We start from the raw sequence: 26518 nt of genomic DNA, 5'->3' as shown, positions 1-26518 counted from the left end.
ACATGACTCTATTTGATTTCCATTGAAAGAGCACAGCCCTTATTCGCAGAATTGCAAAAGGCGTCAATTGTCAGAAAAACATCAATAACAGATAATAGTTCCGAGCATTTGACAACCAATGCTATCGTTTCTGTGGTGAGACAGTTCTTGCATTTCACATTGTATGAAGATTTCCACCGGGTGCCAGCTTTTTATTTTTTTGGAGCACATAAAACATTTCCATAAATTGTGTTCGGAGAGCTCATTGTTGTGGGATGCGCTGTGGTACCAGGGTTAAATGATTAGGTCAAAAAAGTAAATCAGTTTCTCATATTAAAATGACTATGTCTGAGAGAAGGAACAAAGGACTATTTCAAGGTAATAATATTGTCTAGTAACTAAATGCAAATTACCAAAGCTATTTCTCCTGAGTTTGACATACAGTACAATTAATTGCATAAAGAAAAAAATCATTTAAAGTACATGTTCATACAATCATTATATAATAGTTCAGCTTATTGAATGTCTCATAATGTGTAGAACTTGTTAAGTAGTAAGAAGAAAACAAACTAAAATAGGTCACATCACAGGTATATTTCTTTCTGGAAATACGAGATGTATTGTGCAAAATCTTAGACATATTTGATGTCTTCAGGAAACTTGGAATTAAAATAAAACCATGGGGGTCTGAAGTACATTTGACTGCAGATAAGCTGCTAAAAATCCCCTACCCTTAGCCCACAGCTCACTCTGGGACATGAGGCAGTAAATATCTACAACCTCTTTCATGTTCCAGTGCTGCTGTCCAGCTCTGCCACCCGCTGTGTCTCCCCTCCATTTTGGCACCCCCGCCTGGCTGCACAACATGAATTTGTAAAGACGGACATGCTGGCAGGTCCAGCAGATTTTATGAGGTTATAGTCTACACAGCCAGTTGTCCGACTTGTAACAGAACAGATTAATTTGAATTTTCTATCCATGGATAAACACATGAGGCATAAAGGACATCATCTGAGCCTCTGATCAACCCTAAGCCTGGGAAACAAGGCCCCCATCTGCAACCTAATCTGGCACAGTAGCTTCAAAACTGAGGTGATCACCTACTGTCTCCATAACAACGCAGAGGGCCGATGTGGTAGACGGCCTGCGAGCCCGTTCTGTTGGTGTCTCCAATCACTATCTGGCTCACTGGCAGGTGGTCTTTATAGGAGAGGATTCCTGTGTCATTGGCCCTGTGGCACACAAAACAGAAAGGAATAAATAGCAACACAGTGCCCTTGGGGTGGATGCTGTCTGGGGGTCCGGATTAAGGCATCCATTCTTCTGCATTAGCACAGAACGCAGAGTAAACACATTAAAAAGGGAGCAATCTATCACAATGCAGACAACTGCCTCTGGAAATATGCAAACTGAGCTGAATCGAGAGGAGCTTTGCAGCGGATTAAGAAACGGTAAACAAAGACATTCAGAGCGCCTAACCCAAAACTATAATGCAGCCTTTTGTTTTCTTCCTTCAGTGCTTGAAAAGTATGATTAGATTGGTCACGATTGTAATATTACGTATGAGCTGTAATTAATGATTTTGGAGCAAACACTGGTGTGTGAAATTGTTAAAGAAATTCGGACTAAATCTGTCTCCAAGTACTTCAGATAGACGAGAAGAATAACACTCAACCGATTCTGGACTCTGAGATGCTGTGAGTGGTTTTAGTGATTTATGAACGTTCTCTCCGAATTGATTTTTGCTGAATGGCAAACTGATTAATTGACTAATTAATCATAAGTAGCCTTTCTGTGGATTATCTAAGGGTGGAAGTTTATGGATATACCACAGAGAGATCATTGATGTTATTAATTATTTGGGTTTTATTCTCATGTTCAGGTCCCTTTCTTCTTTTTACATGCTTGTTTGTTCATATTTGGAACCTTATATAGTAAAATGAAACATTTATATTAATGCAGCACTAATGTTAATCTAAAAACATCATACGTAACAGGAAAACACTAACAGGGAACATGGTTTCGAAAGTTGAAATACATTTTTGCTAATACATACTTTTACTTTAGCAAGGTTTTGAATGCCGGACTTTCACCTGTAGTGGAGTATTTTCACAGTGTTGCGTTAGTGCTTTTATCAATGAAAAGGATCTGGATATTTCTTCCACCACTAGTTTGTGGTGCTGTTGAATTGTATTATGTTATTAAGCCTACACTCAGTGATATCAGTGGGGTGGACAAAATAATAGAAACAACTCCTTCAATAAAACAAAAAGGAAAGAAAATAGTCTTTCTGGAATGGAAAGTCTAAATTGTGTGCGTCTGCACTTCTGTATGTACCATGCGTCTGTGTCTGCATCGCAGTTGCAGAAGTAGTTCATGTCCATGCAGTTCTCCTCCAGGCTGCAGGAGCACTGCTGAACGCCAGGCAGGAATCCTCCCCAGTAGCTTCGTTTCTCTCCTTCCCAGTCCAGCCACCACGTGAGCGGACTGCCATCTGTAATATACACAGCAGATAGTCAGTGACCACTGCGGCAGCCTGATGCCTGCCACTGCCACAGCTCAGGCTCAAGTAGGTCAAGGGCATGGGCTATATCTGGAGGATAGCATTGTTTTTGCGTCACTCTCCTTATCTCAAAATGCAGAAAAAAATACATCTGGAATGCACTCAAAACAAATACACCAATCAAAAATTAAATATTTATAGATGCGCATGCGACAGAAGTCCTGTGAGGCAGCTGTGCCGAGAGGCTTACATAATATGAGAATATAACATAGAATAAAATGAGAATAAAATCATTCTTTCATTCCAAGATAAAACTGGGAATGAATGCAAGTTACAATACCTCACAAAATCAAGAAAAAGTTATGATATTTAGACATTTAAAAGTCAAGTTTTTAAGCACTGGGAAGAATTTGTCTTTATCTATGTTTTATCTAGACAATATATAATATGTACATGTATCATCACATGCAATACATAGACACATACATAAAAAAGTGTTTACATACTGTTAATACCTAAAGTCATACACCCCCCCACACACAAACACACACACCTAGATGTCACTTTATACACAGTCATATGCAATACATACACACATAGACACAAATATATAGACATGTACACAGTCGGGTTTATCCATCCTGTTTTTATCCATATTGTTTTATCATTTCAGCTGTTATAAAATCCGAACCAGGCAGGGGTCTGCAAATTATAGCTTCAGCTAGACGCCCCATATACATTACATCCATCGCATTACTTATTTCTATGTGACAATGTGTTTCTGTATGCTCACATTTTTTATTTTTGTTTATGATCTAACCAAATTTGTTATTTTCTTCATTGCATAAATGTATTTCTCTTGATTCTCTGCTGGTGCACGCTTCCTGCGTGTCAACGAGGCAAAGCCATATACGGCAAAGGCAGAATTCATTACCTCCACTATGGGGTTAAGGGGTCCAGCTTCAATCATCTGTCACACAACGTGACCCTGCATTGGGGATGAGGCCAACGAGCGAGGAAAAGCCCATTAAGCTACATGTCACAATACATAATTAAGTGACACATGCCGCGATGCTTTTGTCCCACCCAGCATACATTATAGCTGCATAAGTTTATATGTGTGGATACACATGTCATATTAGGCTGATACAGCAAAGAATGTCCCATCTCCATTAATTCACTCTCCATGTGAAATGCTGCTATCGTGTAGAAGATAACACTCCCATGAAATCTTCTCCTAAGGATCTGATGGGCTATGACAAACAGTCTAATGCCACGAATGAAAATTGTTGGATAAGAGTTACGTATACGCAATCGTGAAATAGATAGGAGAGGAAATAATGTGGGCTAGAACAACACTGGCCAGCACGCCAACATTTGCATTACAACGGTTGAAATGAATACGATCTTTTACTGTCTTAAATCTTTTTATTTTACATTTAAAGCTTCTATTGAGGTTTTCGAATGAAGCTTTACATGTCTGTTGTCATATTTATGATGTCATCACCCTGAAAAAAATTAAAAAATCCTCAAAATCATCAATTTAAATAAAGTGATTTATCAGATTAAGTGAGTTAGTCTTTTTTTATCATTTCAACTTTCTTTAATAAATATTCTTTCAGCAACATAAATAAATGTAGGCAGTATGCTAATCTAATAAGGGCATCAAATAATGATAATAATAATCATGCCTTTAGGCTCTGTAATGTCTGTAATGGCAGTCCAAGACGATGTATTAAGCATTTCTTATTATTCATGTAACCCCTGGACTCAGAGTGATGATGCTGAATATGTGTAACGTACAAAGCATCTCTTGTCTCTGTACTATTCAGACTTCAGGGACAACGTGGCTTTATGATATGATAATGCTTGACCCTGAAGCTGGATAAATAACAGGATCTCTCACAGCTATCCTTACATATTTGAGCATACGTGCACTTGATGTCCTTGCGTTGCTGTGAGTCGATGAGCAGACGATTGAATAAACCTAAAGAAATGTTTATTAAAAGAAGTATTGCCACAGCAACATTACGCTACGACAGAAAGATCACAAGTTGGAAACAATCCTACGCAGCACCACTGGAATCTAATTCTACAAATAATATAATACTGATAATATTAGTGTAGCCTAATCTTTATCTGTGTTCGAAAGCTTTGAACTACTCGGTACAGCCCTACTAGAATCTGCAAAGAAGAACAATCAGAAAATGTGGTGCCGGAGGAATACTCAATGATGACTAGAAGTGTAATCCTTGTAATCATGATTTGTATTTAAACCCTATGCACTGTCACTTTACTACTACGTGTCTTGAGAAAGGTCCTTGGGATTGAATTATTGACCGACAAAATAAACCAATGCAGAGTGCGTGCGGGAATTTTCTTTCTTTTTTCATGAGGAATCCGTCAACCAGGCCAAAAATGAAAATGGCGAATTGAGATTTGAATTGTCGCTCCAACAACACCAAAGAAACAAGAGCTAGTTGATGTCAAAAATTGGCATTGCCTAAATCTCAAACAAACTTCTTAAGAGTGTGTTCAAAGCGCTACAGTACAAATGTATTTAAAATACAAGCCATATCTCAACAGCTGCTGGTTGGACAGGCCGGCATCATCATTGTGAGACACCATCTGTGGCAAAGATATTTAACAAGAGTAAACCAGAAAAGTTTAGTTTTCTAAACTCGCCAATGTAAGATTTTGTTTTCTTTTTTGGGGTTCACAACTAACCATACCTGTCAGGTGGATACACCAAAATGAATGCTAAAAAAAACATACAAATAAAAATGTGAAACAACAAGCAAGACTGAAGAATAGAAGTCCAAAAAAACAGCAGTCATTAATTTGCTGTTGTGAATGTTCGTTAATTCACTGTCAAACTTAATTAATCACAGGTGTTAAATAAGGAAGAATGGACATGCTATACAGCTAAAATCCAGAACATCTTGCCAAATGCCTGCATCTATAAACCCAGTAGGCTTCTTCGAGCAGCTGCTGTCATTCCCCCCCAAGCATAACTGCATTTCCATTTGTCGCAATAAATGGTTACATCAAGAGTGTTCCTGACTGAATTAATTTCATTATGCTGTAAAGTACGTTTGAAATCAAAAGTGATATTGCTTGTGTCTTCACGCTCATCAAAGTGAAGCGTAAAGAGACATTTGAGTTTCTTCCCTAGGAGATGTCTGTGCTCAAACAAAGGCAACCATGGAAAAAAAAAATCGGACTGTTTCCGAAAGTGTTCATACAGCTATAAAATAGGTTGTTTCCTGTCTCACTTTGATGTCTGGTGTGATAATGAACTTGTTTGTTTGCACATGAACGGCACCCAGGGAATGAGGGGAATGGCTGAATCTGGGACTTCATGAATGTTTCATGAATGTTTCATGATTTAAGAGCAAATGTTTGGATGTTTGGGACACCGTAGGTGACAAAGCAGTTCAACATGAATGCACACAAAAAGATTGGAGGCCGCCTCTCTAGTTATTGTAAAAAATATAACTAGAAGAGCGAAGCAGAAGGTAGGGCGTTGAAGGCGAAGCAGCTCCCAACGTGACAAAGCACAGGCAGCCTGACTTTCAATTCACAATGCAACAACTATCAGTCCCCTGATGCTGCAAAATACAGAACAGTCAAGAGACAAAACTTCCAAAGCATGTTTAAATCGACTCCGCAAAAAAGCAGCCCCTTATTCATTCAAATGGGGCGATTCTGGCGACGCAGTGGGGGTGCCAATGCAGAAGACAGAAGGGTTGGCCAGCAAAGAAGTTGCTCAACTTTTGCCGCAACACAATGTGAAATCATCTGGCAAGGCGCTGTATTGGCCAATCAAAAACGTGAAAGCACACATTTTGTAACATGCAAGCTGTATTTCTACTGAAGAAATCCTGCCTCATTGAATTTTAAAGCATTGTGGAGTGTTATGGCGTCTGATAAGCCTTCAAACGCATTAATCAGTAACTCAAACAAGACCGAGCCCTGGGTATCCTGCTCTGGGCTTTCATTTTTCTTGAGAAAATGAAAGCTCAGATGGGCCGATCTGGAATCTTCTCCTTATGAGGTCATAAGGAGCAAGGTTACCTCCCCTTTCTCTGCTTTGCCCGCCCAGAGAATTTGGCCCACCCATGAGAGAGAGAGAGACATCATGGCTTTCAAACGAGCAAAGTGGCAGTTGGTCAAGGCCACACCCCCACCCTCCACCTTGCCCCTCTCTCCCTCCTCAAGAGCTACAGACACAGAAATGGCACATCCTAAGGAAAGCTCATTGTGGGACTGGCTCTAGTGGCTGTAATTCTGCACCAAGGCTGAATTTCAGGAAAGAGACTTCAGATACAGTATTAGGGGACCACTGGTCTATATAAAAGAGACTTCAGATCCAGTATTAGGGGACCACTAAGGTCTATATAAAAGAGACTTCAGATCCAGTATTAGGGGACCACTAAGGTCTATATAAAAGAGACTTCAGATACAGTATTAGGGGACCACTAAGGTCTATATAAAAGAGACTTCAGATACAGTATTAGGGGACTACTAAGGTCTATATAAAAGAGACTTCAGATACAGTATTAGGGGACCACTAAGGCCTATATAAAAGCATCCAAAGAGCACCATGTCATGGGACCTTTAAATATAATCTGATATATGATAATCAGTTAATGACCACATCAAACTTCCACACGTGTATCAAAAAAAAAAATCACAGTATGATACAACACGGCCAACTGAAGTATACATAATACTCTGCATAGTGAGTGTAGTTTTTGATATTGCGCTGCCACGCTTATTGCGCTGCCGATAGTGATCAAGAATAGCATGCATGCCGGAGTCTTTATTAAAGTGAGTTAGTGATGAATCACCCTCATGCATGAATCATACATTAATTATAACTTAATTTTACGCATGATTCATGATGATGAAGATACAGAAAAATAGAAATGCATGACAAAAATAGAATATTTTAGAGAACTCCCCAAAATTTCCCAAATCATGTTTTCAGGGGAGCTCATGTCTTATTAAGAGGAGCCCCCAAGCTCCCCATGGCTGCCCTGTAGTTTTCACCCTGCTCACAGGTACCATAAAAGCAACACGCCTCCACCAACGCAGGCCCATGCATTTTTTACATGCAGGGCTGTTTTCAGTTGTATCTCCCACTAAGCTGGCTGTATCTGTAGAGCTAAATCTGTCTCCAAAACCAAATGACAACAGCAAAGTCTCTTTTTCCTTCTATAATATAATAAAAGTGTGCTTCACAGCCAACATGTAGTCAAGGGTGCCGTCAGTACTTTGCTCAGCCTAGGCTGTTTTAAGTGAAATAAAAAAACACTTGTTCAATTCCAGATCTTGTACTGTGTCAATGTGTCAATTGTACCGTTATCTTTTGGTATAAAGTAGGCCTACCAAATATATATAAAAAGAATAGGTAACCCAGCCCACCACAAAAAAAAACAAGACTTGACTGTTAGCTTATTTGTAGCAGCTTGCAGAGCAATATCTTCATTAGAGAAGCTAAGGTAACACTTTACTTGAAGGTATCTACATAAGAGTGACATGACACTGTCATGACACAGTCATGACACATGAACCCTAACCCTAACCATAACTTGTCATGACAAAAACCGAATGACACTTACTAAAAGAAGCATTATGTCATAAACGTGTACGACTTGTTTATAATGTTTATGACATGTTCATGAAAGTGTCATGTCACTTTTATGTAGATACCTTCAAGTAAAGTGTAACCAAAGATAAATATTTTAATTTCCATCCACTGTGGCTTTCAATCTTTGTCCGATCAATTCCTGCTTCCTGTGACCACCCATAGGCCTCCTGTGTTATAATGCAGACACGCCCACATTTAGTCATTGTCCATGCATTTTACAGTTTTTGTTGGCATTTAAACACTGATTTGAGCTCATCTCATAAACACTACAGCGGGAAAATAATACTCACCTTTTGTATTAAAGAGACGGGACTTCTTGCAGTTGTAAACCACTTCCTGTTGGCACTGCTCTGAGCCTGATACGATGGCACGGAGTTGCTCAGCTGAGGCGCTGTAGTTGAACTTCATGATGTGCGGTTTGTAAAGAGAGGAGCCCTGGACTGTAACTGGAGCCGTGTTGTTGTGCGTCAACACCGTCCACACCTTCTCCTCTGAAAGAAAAAAGTGTATCTGTTAGCATGAACACCCTGTCTAAATATATAAACCCACTGTAAACCCTTATATACTGTCTATGTGTAAACCCCCTGCCCAAATACATGTAAGCCTGTTAGCATGAACACACTGTAAACATCCTGTCTAAATACATGTTAGCTTGTTAGCATGAACACATTGTAAACACTCTGTCTAAATACATGTTAGCATGAACACACTGTAAACACCCTGTCCAAATTGTTAACCTGTTAGCATGAACACAATGTGCTCACCTTCTAAGGAAAACAGGTTACTGTAAGCCTGAATCCACAGTTCACACCTTTTACTCTAGAAAGTGTGGCGTTAACATGGACTAAATGTCCTCATCCTGTTCTCTAAATACAAAACTGCCTGTTAGCATAAACTCACTGCAGCAGCTACCTCTGAATACAAGAAACATGTTACTCTTTTAGCATACGTTAGCCCACAGGTCATACATGTTAGCAATAACGCCACATCCGCCCAATTTCTACTAAATACAAAAGCACAAATTTTTTTAGACATTTAGGTTTATGTCCAATAGCACAATCTTAATTGTCATGCAGGGAAAACATGGGATTTAAAATAAACTGAAATGTCTAAATTCAGGTAATCGCAATTGCGACTCCATCACACCATTTTGTGTGCATACATTTAGATGATAGACTTTTTCCATGGCAGATATTTTGAAAACGCACTGCAGGAAAAGCACAAGTGTATTCAATAACATTATTGCTAGCTGCATTCCACTAGGAGTATTATGCCCACTAGCTATTACTGGAACACTTAATGGAACTGAGCCAGCTTATTATCAATTTCCTTATGTGCTTTTCCTGCTATGACAAGTCAAAATCTGCTGTGTAAAACATTAATTGTGTTAAAAGTTTATTTCATGGAAAGGCACACTTTTAATACACAAAAACAAATAGGCAGGTTAAAAGTAAATTAAAGATTAAATAGAAAATGAAATGTGTTCAAGTAACAGAGCATGTCAAAACAGCACCATATAACAAGAATGGAAAATTGGACTAAACAGGCAAGTGTATAGCTTCATCTTAAAATCTACAAATAAACAGAAGATTAATGAACTGAGACAAAGAAAACATAAGGTATAACAGTGGGTGTTTTGATTTGTGTCACATTTTACTGGACATGTCAGCATCGTGGCTGACAGTAATTCTGTGTTGATGTCTGAACCATCGGCGTTACTGCACTTGTTTCCAACCCACAAGATAATTGATGACCTTACAGTTCCACAAGACACAATCATATCGCAGCAGAATAACTCTTAGCCAATAGTCTGCATTTGCCGTTTACAGTATGAGACATATGAGACAAAAGGGAGTCAAGCGTTTGTACAATAAAAATCAGATGAGGAATCTGTCCTATTTCCATCCCCGCTCAGTTTTCATTATCTGGATTTCATGTTTACTCTGCCGCGGAGAAAATCCCTTTCCACTTTGTGATTATTCACATCAGGTTGTCAGGCTTAGAGCTATTTACATTTCTAATAGATTCCTTAATTGAGGTCAAGTAGAGGCATATCTGCTGCCGAACAATTCAGCTTTGTGAGGGGAAGACTGAAAACACAAAATGCCAGAACCAGACAGTGGAGAGGCGGCAGCGCTCTCCTCTCCCCCGTAACGTCACCGGTACATTAACCTTGCAAAGGACAAAGTAGTTGAGAAAGTTGTGACAGCCCAGTGATGAATACTGTCTCCCCATTGTCAAAACTTAACTGAATGCGTTTTGTCCTGCATGTCACGAAGGCCGAGGATCAGGTTGTGTCCAGCTCCCTGTCTGTCAAATGTCACATCTTAGGGGATCGTTGAGGTGATACAGAGCAAATTGTGTCCTAGCCGTCAGAAGATCACACAGATACAGCAGGTGTGATGGAGCTTTACAATAAAAGGTCCAAGTTTCCAAATTCAAAAGACCATTGCTTCTTCACTTTTAACTTCAAAAATCAAAAAGTTCTGCCGAATTATACTACTTGTACACTGTAAATAACTAAAGGCCGAATGGGAATGTAAACAGACTATCATGAAATTTAGTATGGATATTTGTGCATGCTTCGTAATGATTGTATTGACTCCTCACCCTTATTTTCCCTTTTCCTTTAACAAGAGGTCAAGCGTTTCACTTTGTGAAACACAAATCGAGGTCATGTTATTTCATAAGTCAATAGGCAATTATTGTGCATGTGGATATTCATGGTCAAAAGCAGATGAATCCTAATAGTTTTGGTTAAATCCTGACTTTTGCACCACAATCAGGTCAAAATTACAAGTTGTGCACAAGATAATCCAAATCTGATGTGCAGATCACTGTGGAATTTATTGAGAAATGTATTTTCATGTTGGACTTTCTTATTTTTTATTGCACCACCCTAAATCCAAAATGTCAGCAGACAAAATATCTAATAATTTAATGGCAGACCACCATGAAATTTACTGAGCAGATTAGTGCTCCCAAGGGGATTAACCCTTTTGACTTTAATGACCCGATGCTTTAATGTAAATTGCCGCCTCTAGAGGCCACAAGGGGGGCTTTAGACTTGTCCGCTTGTTAAATTGTGACACATTTTAGTTTTAAGGAGCCATAACTCTCACATGTACAATTTCAGGAAAACCTGAAAAGCTAAAGATGCTTCTTGTGGCATGTTGTATTATTTATTGGAGGTCCTATGATAACTTGTTTTTCTCTTTAAAGAGAGGATAAGGCAGTCATGACTTGTCATGCTTTAGCTGAAGGCTTGTTTTATCTCGTTTTAAGAAAGATGACATTTCTGTTTAAGGGTGCTTCAAATCTGAAGTCCGGTTCATCCTCACGCTGGCTTTTTACAAACGCACCAAGAGGAGTAAACATTAGGACCCACGGGGGGGGGTCATCCAGCACTTTAATGCTTCTCATGTGTACCTGCACAGTACGTTCTCTGGTGTCACAAAGAGCCCACGGAGAAATAACTCTAAGCATTGTAAGTATTATTAGACTGCATGTTATGAATAATGACAAACAGATGGAGACAGGGAGGAAAAAAGAGGCGTCTCGTACAGAAATATTCACTTCCAATTTAATGGACTTAATAAAAGTCCCCGCACTCACAAGCTGACAGTACTTGTTACCATGGTTACCAAAAGATTTACATGAATTCATACATGGCTTATATAGGCTTGCTGAAAAGTTCACAATCAGCAGGATGGATTTAATGGTAGTTCAGCTTTTGAAATTATGCTGAAATCCCATTTCTACTTACTTACTTAAAATACTGGGGTTGGCTCATTTCCTTTCACACCACAAACGAACGGCACCAGAATCAGCTTGGAAGCCAATCCAAACCCTGCGGTTGTTTGGTCCGCACCAGAGCTCGATAAACAGCTTTTACACAAGCCCAAATGGGGTTCATTTTAAAAAAACCAAAGAGATTGGATGTGAAAGCACCCTGAGATACTAAAATGCTGCAGTGTAACCACATGGACATTTACAAAAGACATTGATTCCCCACAGATATGTTCTTAACTCTCAGGGACTGCACCGAGTGGCCGTAACGATTTCTTGCTGGACCGTAAACTGTCACATAGCCGTGGTGGTATGGATCGATGCAGTGCGATCTCTAAGTGAGTGAACCCTTTACACTGAGCTTTCTGCCAGTTCTCAGTGGAACTCAAAAAGGGCAAAGGTGACAACGTGTGAATTACAATGATCTTACCTGTCATGTTGCAGTATACCTGTGCGGGCCCCAGGGGACCGCTCCCATCTGGATCAATGGAGTAGAAGCCAGAGGAGCTGCCAATCAGCTTGTAGGCCTCACAAGACGACTCGTAGATGGCTGGAAGAAGCAGAATGGGGACACAGATCAGTTATTCCTCCAAGAATCAGCCCACGCTTCAACAGCTTTCTCCTGGCGGAGCCGTCTGCACAAACTCTATCTTTATTTATGAACTGTTTATAAGTTATTGTATATTTATACTTTAGAAAAAAAGGGTTGTGACATATGTTTCTGTTCTATCTATATGCTCCTTTTAGCAGTGTTTGCTCTAATGCAGATTATGGCACAGCAACAACTCCTATGTGGAAACTACAGTTACACTACTATACTATATATGACTACTGAAAGGCCTGATCAGAATGGATTCACTATAACATTTTGAGGGGTGTCCAGTTAAAACCATGTGTGTCTAAAATGTTGAGGATTTGAACAGGATTTATAATTTACAATTTTCTAATTGCTTAAATGAAATTTGTGTAGGATTTAAGGGGATCTATTAACAGAAATGGAATATGATATTCCTAACTTTGTTTTCATTAGTGTATAATCACCTGAAAGTATTGTTGTGTGAGCCCTTCATATCTATATAGGGATAAGCAAACACTATCTTTAGAGAGGGCCTTTTGCATATTTACGTTACCTGAAGGCCTCCGTAGCTTTTACTACACGCTTGGAAAGAGAGGTGTGAGGGCAGGGGTATCAGTTGGCTGCAGTCTGCAACCTCACCGCTAGATGCCACACGAAATCCTACACACTGCTACTTTAAAAGCTTTAAAAGTTAAAGTATGCGTAGTCTATATCCTTTGCTGAAATTCGGTGGATTTATGAGTACTAATGTTGACTGCTCCTCAGATCTCTGCAGGGTAAATCCAGACAGCTAGACTAGATCTGTCCAATCTGAGTTTTCTCTCGCACAACTATTTTGCAGTGGCTCTGTGCGGAGTTTGGCACCGCCCATGACGATTCTGATTGGTTTAAAGAAATGCCATAAAACCAGAGCATGTTTTCCTCCCATCCTAAAATGCTATATGGAGTAGCCAGACCCTCCTTCAGCGCACTTTGGAGGATGGTCTGGCAAAGTGAGACTCAAGTATGTGAAACCAATCACCAAACTGGCACAGCTTAGGACTAAAGGCCATTTTATAGTCGTGCGTGAAAACGACGGCGTAGCCCCGCAGACCCCCGCGTGTCTACGCTGTAGCCTGACGTGCACCTCTCTAAAAAATTTAACTACACGTCGCAGCGACGCATGTCGCTCGGCCGTGGCTTGGTAGCGTTGCATTTCCCCCAGCTCATTTCCTGGTTCTCCTTCTCCATAAACAACGTGAAATCAACTTTTCCTGCTACAGATTTCCCACCTTGGTCAGAAAACACAGGGGAGACACTTTGTTTCTCTCACTATGTCTCTAGAGTCAGTACTCGCTCCAAAGCTAATCGCCGTCACTCTCTCACTTCTCCCTCGCTCTATCACCCATGATTTCAGACAGAGGTAGAAATATGCAGGCTTCTGAATTATAGTCATTTTTGTTGGATGAAATGAAAACTGTGGCAAGCAGATTTTATCATGTTGTAGATACCTGAGGAATTTAAGCGACTGTTAGCTCCATGATTTGGTTGAAAACACAGTCTCCGGTTTCCAGCTGATCCCTGTAAATGGGTCTTGAACATGCACCTGATGACTACATACACCAATGGTAGCAGACTGTGGCTAAAGCTAACATTTCCCAGGCAAAAAGTCAGCATCCTTACCAGCTGATGATCCATGTAGACATGTGAATAAAGAAACAGCGTGGCTCTTTTAATGCAGTGAGGAGAAAGTGAGTGCCAGTATCATAAGTATGATGAGGAAAAAGAATCGTATTTTATTATTACATAACTTTGTGTGGCTGTTACATTTTTAAACTTAAAGAGTTTAGATTTATTCTATATTATATGCATTTTCAAACAATGTGTTTTAAATTTAACGTACAAGGCTTCTGTAAGACTTTTAGGATAGAGCTAGCCGATGTATTTGGGGAATCTAACGCTATTTTGGATAACGAGTTTGGTTCTGGAGTTACTATAAACCTGCCAAGATTGAATAAAGAGAAGGACAGAGCTGCTAAAATTACCTTACCGTGTGATATAGTAGCATCCAGGACCAGCTTCCAAACTTCAAATACTTCACAGTGGATCTGCTATTGCATTGTCTTTTTCACGTAACAACACAAAGTAATTTTGAATGCTTTAGCCTTTGAATGCAGCTAGTAAGCTAATTAGCTAAGGTAACATTTTGAGGTTACAACAGAGCAAAAAAACACACTTTTTCAGCCATTCCTTACACGTCTTCTCTTGTATTTTGGAAAGGCTTAATAAGACACCACCCTCCGCACTTAAAATTGGACAATTGGTTTCACAAACTCAAGTTTTAGAGTTTGAGCTCTAGATGAAAAATGTAGATTTTGTGTGTGTGTGTGTGTGTGTGTGTCTTTTTGGCAAAGTTGATGACTGTTGAGTTGAGAAAAAAGGGCCTATTTCTAATTCAGCAGATGCTCTTATCTGTCAGGTTTCCTCCAACATGCAAAGAAAACCGTGTTGCCTGCATATAAACAAGAAATCAGGATTCTGGGGCAGGGGAATTTCACACATATAGTTTCCAACAGCCGTCTCCACAGCAAATATCAAGGGGATGTTGAAGAGCATCAAAAAATGACACCCGTAAGGAAAAACTCCTACATGTAGATCTGAAGTCAGCCCTAAGCTATTTAGGGATAAAGGAAATAATAAATTTTTTTGAAATTTGAAAACGAGAATACCAGCAAACGATGAAGGTCACGTCGGGTTTGAAGCAAGACCAGTTTCTGCTTTGCCTCTCAGTTGCACAAATCGAATAAAGCAATAAGCAAGACGGGTAAAGGTGTGTGTGCTGAATCAAATGACACAGCTCAGTAGACCTAGAATATATGAAGGGGTGCAGAGGGGGCATAATAGCAGGTTTGACACTAGGTGAAGTATTGAAAGTGCATTGAACTGCTCACAGTTGTGACAGGTCGCTCCAGAGTATCCGGTTCCTGAACAGTCGCAGGAGAAGGAGCTCCACGTCTGAGAGCAGCGGCCTCCATGTTCACACAGGTTAGGAAGGCATCTGAAAAAACAACAACCCCACAACCGTTTAATATCAGCAGATTATTTTCAATCACTTTCTTGATAAATCAATTTACTTACATTTTGAGAGTGGATATGAAAACAAAGAAATTACAAATACAAATGCTGTCTAACCGACAAAGGTGGAAGAAGTATTTAGAGCTTTTACTCCATTTAAAAGGAGCAATACTACAGTGTAGAAATGATCTGTTACAAGTCAAGTCCTGCTGTCAAAATCTTACAAAAGTAAAAGCATTTATGTGTAAGCCTCACTGATGTCGAGGCTGGGTAAAGGTGGAGCTCATTTCACCTTAATATACTGCTAATCAATAAAAATCATCATTTATTAGTTGATTTATATTTTTAATCTCTAATCTAAGTAACTATAACTAATAAATAATACAAAAAAATGTAGTACAAAGTACAATATTAGCTTCCAGAAGGTAATGGAGTAGAAGTATAAAGTAGCATACAAATATATAAATACTCAAGTAAAGTACAAGGACCTCAAAAATGTACTTGAATACATTACTTGAGTGAATGTAATTTTAACATTCCACCACTGCTGACCAGGAATTAGACCGAATCACCGTGATAGTCGCTAACACAACTGGCCATTGAATTGAATTGCGGAGACGTGAAATTGGCAAAACTTGTTTATTTCTGTTGTCATTTCTTACGTAACGTTTAAAGATATAGAGTTAAACACTTTAAGTATAATAATAATAATAATAACAATAATAATAATACATTTATTTTATATAGCTTTTAAGAGGTACTCTAAGGCACTTTACAAAGTAAAGACAAAGAAAAATAGATATTAAAAAGGTGAAGCAAAGCAGCATAGAAGCAGAATAAAAAAAGCAAACAAATGGAAACCAAGGGGGTAAGTCTCTCTGCACAACTCGTACCTCCTATGGCGCCATTTTGATGCCAACAAGCAATCACCCGCCATTAGCGTTCCATTGACTGCCATTCATTTTGACATCACTTTGACAGCGAATAACTTTACATCTGAAGCGTTTAAAGACTCTATTTGTCCATTGTTTATTTCTAAAGAAACACGACAATGTATAAAAGGCTCCATTACATTGTACCTCACGTTATGGCTCCGTAGCAGACGTTTTTGTAAAAATAAGCTAACGATTGTGTCATAACCAAGTGACTTACTGTCGCATAGTAGAGGAATCACCGTACAGGAGAAGCTCGCAGGCAGTTTCGACTTACGTTAGCTGTTTAAGTTTAATTACTAATGTTAACTAGCAATTTAGTTAGCAATAATTAGCCTGTGCCTAGGTTATCTCCTTACATATACCTACACTCTCCGTCTCTGTAAGATTGGGAATGATTGAGCTTTCTCTTGGCACAGCTACCAGAGGACTTATAACTTGCTCACATCACATCTACGTCTTCGAGCTCAGTTGGAGGCTGCGCAGTAACGCTCAGCCATCACCGGAAAAGTGCTTCTAATATCCGTCACTGGTCTCCGTTCTTTAACTGTCTATGATGGAAACACAGCTAGTTTGGTTACAAGTTAAAAGCAGCTTTAAAGAGATGGGTTTTGAGTTGGGTTAAGTGATATTGAAAGTCTGAGGTGTTGGGGGAGAGAGTTGCAGAGGGAGGGGGAAGCAACGGAGAAGGCCCTGTCCCCCTAGGTTCGGTTCTTGGAGCGAGTGAGAGGGGTGACCCAAAAAGTAAATTAGGCCTCCAACCTAACGTTAGTGAAAGCGTTGACATATGAAAGCATCCAACATGCATTTTAGATGAATAAGAGTAAATCCAGTTGTTCCTCGTCCCCATTTGCTCAGCGCCGTTTAATTGAGTTTTGTACCCGGAAGATATTGTAAACAAACATTGTGATTAGGTCTACAAAACAGAGGCAACTCTGTTTTGTAGACCTAATCACAATGTTGATGATGATCAAGTTTAAAAATCTGTTACCAGAGAATTGCTTATCAAAATAATAAAAAAAAAAATAGTTGCTAATTAATTTCCTGTCGGTAGACTAATCGAATCACTGCTGCAGCTATAGCTTACTTCTACTACACTTTCATCTTCAAAGTTTTGCCAATTTTACAGCACTTTGATACTTTCGGAACAAATATAGCCATTAGGAGCGGCACAAAACAAAAACAATTTTTTGACAGCAAAACAAAGGATCACACAAACCTCCCAGGCATTTGTATTAGGCACCAATAAAGCTACTTCCTTTGTTAGTGTTTGCAAACCTGATCTTTTATTTATCAGGTCTGAAAGACCCCTTCTCTTTATTCTTTTGTATGCAATTATGAACACAAGGTTTGGAACTCACCCGGAAGACTAATTTGCTGTTTATTCATGTTTCATTAAAAATCTTAAACAACTGTGAAATGATGTCTCATACTGTGCGTGCCCTCGCCTGAATTTGAAAAAAAGCTGACACGTTGCAGCATTTCTCTAAAAATAAAAGCATTACTGTCACCTTCAGACTAGAATGCCTGTAATGGGATTTTATCACAATGAGCGCTTCACAGAAACTTCAAACTGCACTCTTCTGATTAATAGTCCCTTCCTCAAGCCTCCTTCAGTTTCACATAATTGCCAGCCTTTCGAGCGTGCATCTATAATTTCATACACTTTCATCTCTCACCTATTAACTGCAGCGGAGCGGGCCAGCCGCAACAAGGATAAGGTTGCAGCCATTGGTTTAATTACCCTCATGCTATTTGATGTTGTGTTCATGGGTGCCCTTACAGGTCATGGAATTACAGTAGCCAGCACACTTAAATGCACACTGACCAAAAATTGAGCCACAATGTTTAATTAAACACAGAGTAAAAAAGATTAAAGATTACCTCTGATAAAAGTTAATTTACTCATACTCAGGGGTCATTGAATAGGCTACGGAGAGTGAAATGAAAGTTAACATCAAAGATGCAATGGCCATCAACAAAGCTGAGTGCAGCAGCCTCACATGTCATGTCCTCGACAGATTACAGCACAGGATGTTGTAAAGACATCAACTACACATCAAAAAGAAACACGTGGATAATGTCACCCACTCACGCATTTCATTTTAGCTCTGCACAAGTTTCTATGTTGCTACATATACTGCATAATGCCTGGGTCATTTCATTTATTGGATACATCACAAACATTCTATGCTTGCATCTTTTTTCTGAAAAGTATTAAAATGTTTTGTAATAATTTCACATTTAGATTTTAGAGCTTGTTTGCTTTAACAGTAACCTACAGCAGGGTTTTTCTCAACTCTTAAAGCTCCAAAAGCAATACTGTTTATATTAATGATAATTGAAGTGACTACATGTGATGCGAAAGCGGTCATTTGTAGTGACAAACCCACAGAGAATTATCAAACTTTTAGTGCTGCAGAGCTTTTTAATCTTGATGACAGGCTCACTGCCCTCATTAGCGTTGTTTCCAGCTGCAGCAGACAGCTTTTTCTACCAAAAAAACTCAAAACCAAATAAATCCACTGTACGTGTCATGCCCAGCACCAAATGACAGACAGCTAAAGTTAGCATTTAGCAAGTGAAGAAAGTAAAACATTTAGCAGCTAAAGAGACAAATATTTACCTCAGGAGTGGGGGGAGACCAAAACCAGAGCAAAAAGGGATTAAATACTGGACTTAATGACTTTGTCGGTCCGTGTCTGTTTAATGTGTGACTTGGGCAACTGTTTGCCAAACCTGCGTTATGGGATCATAATATGTCACTGGTGTGTGTGTGTGTGTGTGTGTGTGTGTGTGTGTGTGTGTGTGTGTGTGTGTGTGTGTAAATAATAAAGAGAAGGACAGATAAAAATAAAAATAAAATTTCCCCTCCAGGGTTTGTAGCTTGTTGCACTCCTGAAAAATGGCCAAATCATAAATGAATACAGGTTCAAACCCCTTTAAGTAGGTAACTGTTAAACTGTATGCTAACAAGTTGGCCATAGCAGTTTTATAGGAGATAATAGTTCAGGGCTGTGTCTGTCAGCTTGTTTTGGATTTCTTCTGTCCTGTAGTGGCCAAAAGGTGATCAGCTTGATTAGAATGTTTGTAATGTGTTTGTTAAAGAGTTCATGATTATTATTCAAAATACAAAAACTCTACTTCACCCCCATTGCCAAACCACTTTTGAACTCGTCCATCAATATATTACGTTTTTGGAAAAAAAGAAAAGAAAAGAAGAAAAAAAAACACACTCATTCATGCAAAAGACGTATGCATCTTAGCTTGGGGGAAAAGAAAACATCTCATTCCATCGTTCTGTCATTTCCTACAGTGCATCCCTTCGCCTACTGATACAGCAGACTGGCATCACTGTTGTGTTTGCATATCTTCCGACAGCGAACAATGTGGACTAGAAAGCAGGTACTTTAACAAAGAAGAGATTCTCCTCGGGGCAAACACAAGGGAAAAAACTGCAGTTTGTCTCGTTCATGTTCCAAGCCACATGCAGACATTCATTGGAGCTCGTAGGTCTGCAAATCCCGTTCGCAGGGCCCACAGCTGTGCAGCGTAATGAGATATATGGATAGGGAGGGATGCCACACAGGACAGCAGGGAGCAGCTTGTTAGCATAGTCCTCTGCCAGAGAAGGTGTTGCAGAGTTTTCGGTTGCAATTTAATTGGATGATCCTGTCAGCGTGTTTGTCTCTATAGGACAAGATGTCAGTGACTTTCAGTCAGCTCTGCAGACAACACACTGCAATCTACAAATTAACAATGTGGGCATGAATAAGTCTCGGCTGCCAACTTGAATAACGTTTTGCAGATTTTTATGTTTGACACATTTTGACTGTTGAATGTCAAAGTTTTCTGTAGGTTCTTTGTTAGAACTTCTCTCATTAAATCAACGTGTAAACACATTTGAACTACTTTACCTGTCTCTTATGTTGCAGGTGTCAAACTGAAGCTCATTATAATTTCCCAGCAATCCTTGCTGAACCTGATTGAGACTCATCGGCTGGCTGTTGATGAAAATGAGCCGCAGACACCCCTGGAAGGCCGGAGTCAGGTACTGACAGTCCACGGCGGGACAGCCTGGATGGAAATGACACAACCTTTTACCGCACAAGCCCTATGAGCCTTTCAAGAAATATTATTTTACAGTGTGTTGAAGAGAAATAATTCTTAATACTGCATTGTGAGAATCCACTACCTCCAAAGTAAAGGTTGCCTCTTGGTTCCAGTTGTTCCCACAGTTCAATGGAGGAGGACGGCTCACTGTCCACAGCCAAAGTGATCTGTAGATTCCTCATGTTGAGACTCACAGAGTGCCACAGACCATCGTTGACTCTGGGACCTAAATAAGAACATTTTACATTAAGCCTCAGTGAAATGGCAGTTTAATGGACTGTAGCATCGAGATAAATATTGTTTCCATTTCCCCATGGACCTGGAGGCTAGGAAGAATGTCTACCGCTGCACTCTGGTTGATCTGAGTGTGATAGAGTCCTTAGTTGTATTGTTTTCTTAGCAGCCACCTTTGTTACAACAATGGCCACTGGAGAACATGTTTGTTATTGATTTCCCTGTATTTGGGATTAGTTTGAGATTCACATTTAATTTTGTAGTATAGGTGCCATCAGATCCCCACATTTCCTCACAACACAGTTCCCTCCGCACAGTTGTTCACTTTACTGACACGAGAGACCCTCTTTCATCGCTCAGAGCCTCAAGACAAAAATCTCTTCCCCCTCCGCTCTGTCACTTGTCAACGAAAATCATATGAAGATGAAGTTAATGTTTAAATGTAGAGGAATAACGCCAGCTTTCTTTGTGTTTGTTAATTATTATTGACAAATACTAAAGTTGCATTTCCAGCCAGTAGTGTAAAACAACTAATTACTAAGTCCTAACTGTACTGTAGGGCTACTCATTTCAGAGGGAATGATTGTGCTTTTTACTTCACTACAATTTTTTGACAGCTAGTATAGCTATTAGTTACTTCACAGATTAAGATAAAAATCTATAATGATCATATCAAATATGATTTAGTGTTAGTGATAGTAACCGTATATAGAACTAGCTCGACCTGATCAAGCTACACTATTCCTAAAATACACTGTAAAATAAAACTGTTTGCATATTCAATACTTTTAAGTGCATTCAAGGACATAGAGATAAAAACCTACATACTTTTACTCAAGAAAAAAATGGAACGCAGGACTTTTACTTGCACAGGAGTATTTTTTTATATTACAGTATTGCTACTTTATTTAGAGTTACAATCTCGAAGATGTCTGTTTTGTTCTCTTTGGCGGCGCCTATGGCAATAAGATGTAATTACAGGTGTGTTTTTTGGATCACACTTCCTAGAGAGACCAGGAAAAAAACAGCACACCGCTTCACACCAAGGCTATGTTTAGACGGAAACGATCTGAAGAGAAAACGCAAAAGTGGCGTTGCGTTATCACTTTTTTATTCCGCGTTTAGACAAGCGTTCTGGGGGGGGGGAATCTGTATGCATATGGTGACGCAAAAGTGTGTGAAATTCGATGTAGTATGCACACCAGGCGGCTAGGTGGTAGTGTGAAGCACTGCCACACAACACCACCAAGTCCGCGCGCCTGCATAGAACCTTCCTTCTACTTCTCTCCCTAGTAGCGCGAAGTGAACAACAAAAGTTGACAATTTTGTCTGGACAGACGAGGAGGTGGAGTTATTGCTCCAAACAATGCGCACACACACACACGCAGCACAGTGCGTTTTACCCTTTAGACGGGAACGCGACGGTGGAGCGTTTTTAAGATTTCCACTCTGGATGGTGGTTTCACTTTTTTGCGTTTTTAAGCCCCCAAAAAACGCCGTCGCCGTCTAAACGAAAGGCATATTGTTGTTTTCACCCGCGAGCGTTATTCGTGTAAACAGGGCCTAAAGCGAGTTAAAGAGCGAGTTTGTTGCATTAGCTCCGCCTACTTTCTCTGGTGGATCAACCCCTGCTGGGTGATATAAAAACGCGTCACTAACTGTGGGACGCTTGAGATTTTTCTTGTCATCACAGAAACAGTTTATAATACTGCAAATGCAAGGGCTTTCATCAGTGGGCCATACGCTCAATCACCATTGTGTTACCTCATTCAGCGATAGATGTTGACTGAACAGACATTTATTTTAATGAAAATCTTCAAGATTATTGCTTTAAATGTTTAAATGATCTGAATACTTCCTCCGCCACTGATTACTGTAAAAAGACTTGACTGATGTGGAAGTTGTTTCAGGATAAGTGTCCATTAAGTATACGATATAGTAAGTGCACTTTGTGTTGGCATGTTTTAGATGTGAGACACATGGCACCAGGTAAGAAGCCACTTTTTTAACCAACCAAATCACTTTTTCCCGCTAACTTCCCACATATGCTCACCCTGCTGCTCATTAGGCACATTTCCTGCCTTGTTTTCTAAAAAAGGTACTAAACTTCTGGCACAAATCGTCTCATTATGAATTGTGCTATATACTATGTGCTGTCACTCCATTTATTTTGATACCTGGGAGTAAAGATCCATCTGATAATCAACATCTTCGGTCTTTAAAATATCTGATAAACCCCAAAAAGACGACGCAGCTTGATCCACAAACCATTTTTTCTTAAATTGACAGTGACAGCTCATCTAACAGAGCTGCAGCTGTTTAAGAAGACAATGGCAGCTGTGAATGGAAATTACTGAGCCACACCTCCATTCTGAATGTGTTAGGCGCAGACTAAATTGGCAGCCAGACTGAGCTGTGCTGTGACTTGGGAGCTCAGAGGGGACAAGATGGTCACGCAGTGCACACAGGGAGTTTTTTTTTATTATTATTTTTAGTTAGTCTAAAATCTGATCCGTTCAAGGCTCTTGGGAATACTTAAGAATTTCATTCACTATCCAATGATGCCTGTCACTTCCAGAAAGCCATTTATCCCAGATGACTGTTAGTGCCATTGGCATCTCTTTCTCCACTCCATTGACTGTTTCATGGAATAAGCAGTAAAGCCGCGAGGGCTACCCCACTGAGTATCAGTGGGAGTCCCCACCCCCCCCGTTTCAGCCCATATAATATATTTCGTGATCTCCTTGCTGACCGGCTGGTGGCCAAGCTTGAAGTGTCAAAGTACTATCTAGGATACAGATCTAATGTTTTTTTTGTATCGCACCAGTAACCTGAAAAATAAAATATTTGCCTATTCGTCTTGTGTCTGAGACAACATCTCTGAGCCCCACTGCTGCCTCCGGGAAATAAACAGTTTCATGTGACAGCTTCATGTCATTACTGCAGTGGCAGCAGCCTCAAGTCCTTGACAACTCCAACTAGCTGTAGATGCAGAGTGTAGTGAATGAAACAAAAGCTCATTTTGGATGTTGTTACCCATCGCTGACACTTGTGCATCTCCTGGCTTGACTGTAACTTTGCGTGCGTGAAAATTAAGACTATACTGAAGGCGCAGATCATTTCTGGGCCGAGCGGAGGAAGACACAAATCCATATTCTTTCCACATTAACGCTCTCGTGCACTTAGCTTGAGTACAGCACTTTATCAAACAGGTCCAATTGCATTTCACCTTAAGCTGTTCTATTGTCTGCTCGTCAAACTGAAAAGAAAACAATGGAGTGATGAGTCAAATTAAACTGAAAAGAAAAAGGTTACATTTAGAAGAATTTAAATTATTTGCACAAACTTTGGCGAGGCCTGCAGCTCAGTTTAATGATTGCACTGAGCCATCTCCTCTACCCGTCATTTGACAATGCTGTGAGGCATGTGGCAGTGCTCTACCTTGGGGAGGAGAGTGGTGAGAAAGGTGAGAATATTCTAAAATCCATGAACTTGACTTGACTTTTTAGTTAAATACCTCAGTTTGAGATTCACAACCCTTATTTCCTGGGTGCTTACAGAGCTCGGAATGCATGCAGAACTGCAGATTGTGCAGCTGAAAAAGATACTGCTGCACACTACAGGTAGTCTAGTATTGCCTGCCTTCCTCCACAGCGCTGCGGAGGAGGGTCCGGCTAGTCCACACAGCATTCCGGGATGGGAGAAAATCGTGCTCTGGTTTATTGGCATTTCTTTAAACCAATCACAATCGTTATGGACGGAGCCACGGTGCCGCTGCAAAATAGTCTCTTGTTTTGGTGGAACGTGTGCACGTTCAAAAGTTGTTTTAGTCGTGCGACAGAAAACTCAGATTGGACAGATAGTCTAGCTAGCTGTCTGGATTTCCCCTGCAGAGATCTGAGGAGCAGTTAACCATAGTCCTCACAAATCAACCGGAATTTAAAATTCCAACACAAAGGAAGCAGAAGGTGATGGACATCCGGCCCAAAAAGAAGGACATCCGGCGGAATTTCCGGCAGCAACAGAGCAATCCTGGAAGTGGAACGTCGTTCCTATGTCCTTGACGTTCCACTTCCGGGATTGCCCCGGTGCCGCAGGAAATTCCACGGGATGGATGTATTTTCTGTTTCTTTGCGCTTTCTTTGTGTTGGAATTTTAAATTTGGTGGATTAATGCGGTCTATTGTTGACTGCTCCTCAGATCTCTGCAGGGTAAATCCAGACAGCTAGCTAGACTACCTGTCTAGTTTTCTCTCGCAGGAGTATTTTTGAGTTTAGCGCCACCCATGACGATTCTCATTGGTTAAAAGAAATGTCATTAAACCAGAGCATGTTTTCCTCCCATCCCCGAATGGTATGTGGAGAAGCCAGACCCTCCATCAGCGCGCTTTGGAGGAGGGTCTGGCAAAGCGAGACTACACTACAGGTAACTCTTTTAACTTTAAACAACCCCTAGCTCTGTATGCACGCTCAGGCGCACTGACCCAGCTGATCTTTATGCACCACAGGAACAATAGAGATTTACCAGCAGTGAGTCCAGTTTCCTCTGCTTGGATCTCACTGCTTGGTTGTGATTCAGCACATCCATCATAGAGGATATTTCCAGCTGCTCCACGTATCACGCACCCTTTTAAGCATTACTTTGGGATTCTAATGAAATTAAGGAATGTACCCCCCATGTCTGTGTTTAATGCAGCACATTCACGCAGCATAAATCTGCGTTTTAATCACATTTACAGACGAGATCCGAGGGCTTATCCCTCGGTAGGTTTAAAAATGTTAAAAGGCCTCTGTGCTGAGTAGCTAAATGAGCTGCCTGAATTTGTAACCAAGATGCTATCAGAGCTCTTGCTCAATAATAATTTCAAGCTATGACCTCCACCCAAGGAGGAAGAAAAACCCACGGAACCCTAATGAAAATAAGTAATACGAGTCAAGTCAATTCCTATCAAACTAATATCAGACTCTTATCTGCTAAATGAATTTGCAGTGCAATGTTTACTTACACATTGTAATTACAAACAACAAGCGGACTCCAGGTCAAACTCCTCATGTGTTGCTGCTCAGAGGCGGTTCGTCCCTAGTGCAGATAATTAAATACAGCTTGAGGTAAATTATATAAAAGGGAATATAGTCCCTTAGCTGTGGTTGTCTTCTCCATCTATATTTCCCTGCAGCCCACCATCTGCTGAAAGTCTGGCTTCCCCAAAACAATCACGGCTATCTGTATTGTATTTGCTAAGCAATTTAATACGGAGGATTTTTTACTCTCAAAGTAATTCCAAGAAACTCAACTTTTTGGAGTTTGTTGAGGACAAAGGGTGTTAAAAGTAAATCGGATGAAATTACTCGCGCAAGCAAACATATTCTGCCTCTACATCGCGGATTAGAGCAGCACCGTCTTTCCTGAAGCACACAAAGAAGCAGCCAGGTGGAGTTGCGCATCTGGACATACAAGTGCGACCGCACGCACGCACACACACACACACACACACACACACACGGGCTGCACAATATATCTTTTTTTTTTTTTTATCGCCATCGCAATATCAACTGGTGCAATATACACATCGCGAAAGGCTACGACATATATCGAAAAAGACACTCTGAGAATTTTTAAGTTAGTTGAAAGAAAATACCCGTAGAAAACTGGCCTTTAGTGGTTCCTTTTATATTCAATTC

At 40.1% G+C, this 26518-nt stretch overlaps 1 protein-coding gene across 1 annotated transcript in view; it reads right to left on the bottom strand.

The window, feature by feature from the left end:
* Positions 1-26518, bottom strand: part of LOC120570327 (contactin-associated protein-like 5) — a 105803-nt gene that overhangs the window by 26725 nt on the left and 52560 nt on the right. The window contains exons 9-15 of the mRNA XM_039818619.1: positions 20686-20829; positions 20408-20567; positions 15435-15541; positions 12358-12477; positions 8429-8629; positions 2317-2473; positions 1084-1211 (exon numbers count right to left, since the gene is read on the bottom strand). Of these exons, the coding sequence (XP_039674553.1) occupies positions 1084-1211; positions 2317-2473; positions 8429-8629; positions 12358-12477; positions 15435-15541; positions 20408-20567; positions 20686-20829 (1017 nt within the window). The remainder of the gene's footprint in view (positions 1-1083; positions 1212-2316; positions 2474-8428; positions 8630-12357; positions 12478-15434; positions 15542-20407; positions 20568-20685; positions 20830-26518) is intronic.

The sequence above is a fragment of the Perca fluviatilis genome, chromosome 12 (genome assembly GCF_010015445.1).
Source record: "Perca fluviatilis chromosome 12, GENO_Pfluv_1.0, whole genome shotgun sequence".
Classification (NCBI taxonomy): Eukaryota; Metazoa; Chordata; class Actinopteri; order Perciformes; family Percidae; genus Perca; species Perca fluviatilis.
This window is presented reverse-complemented; position numbering and strand designations above follow the sequence as displayed.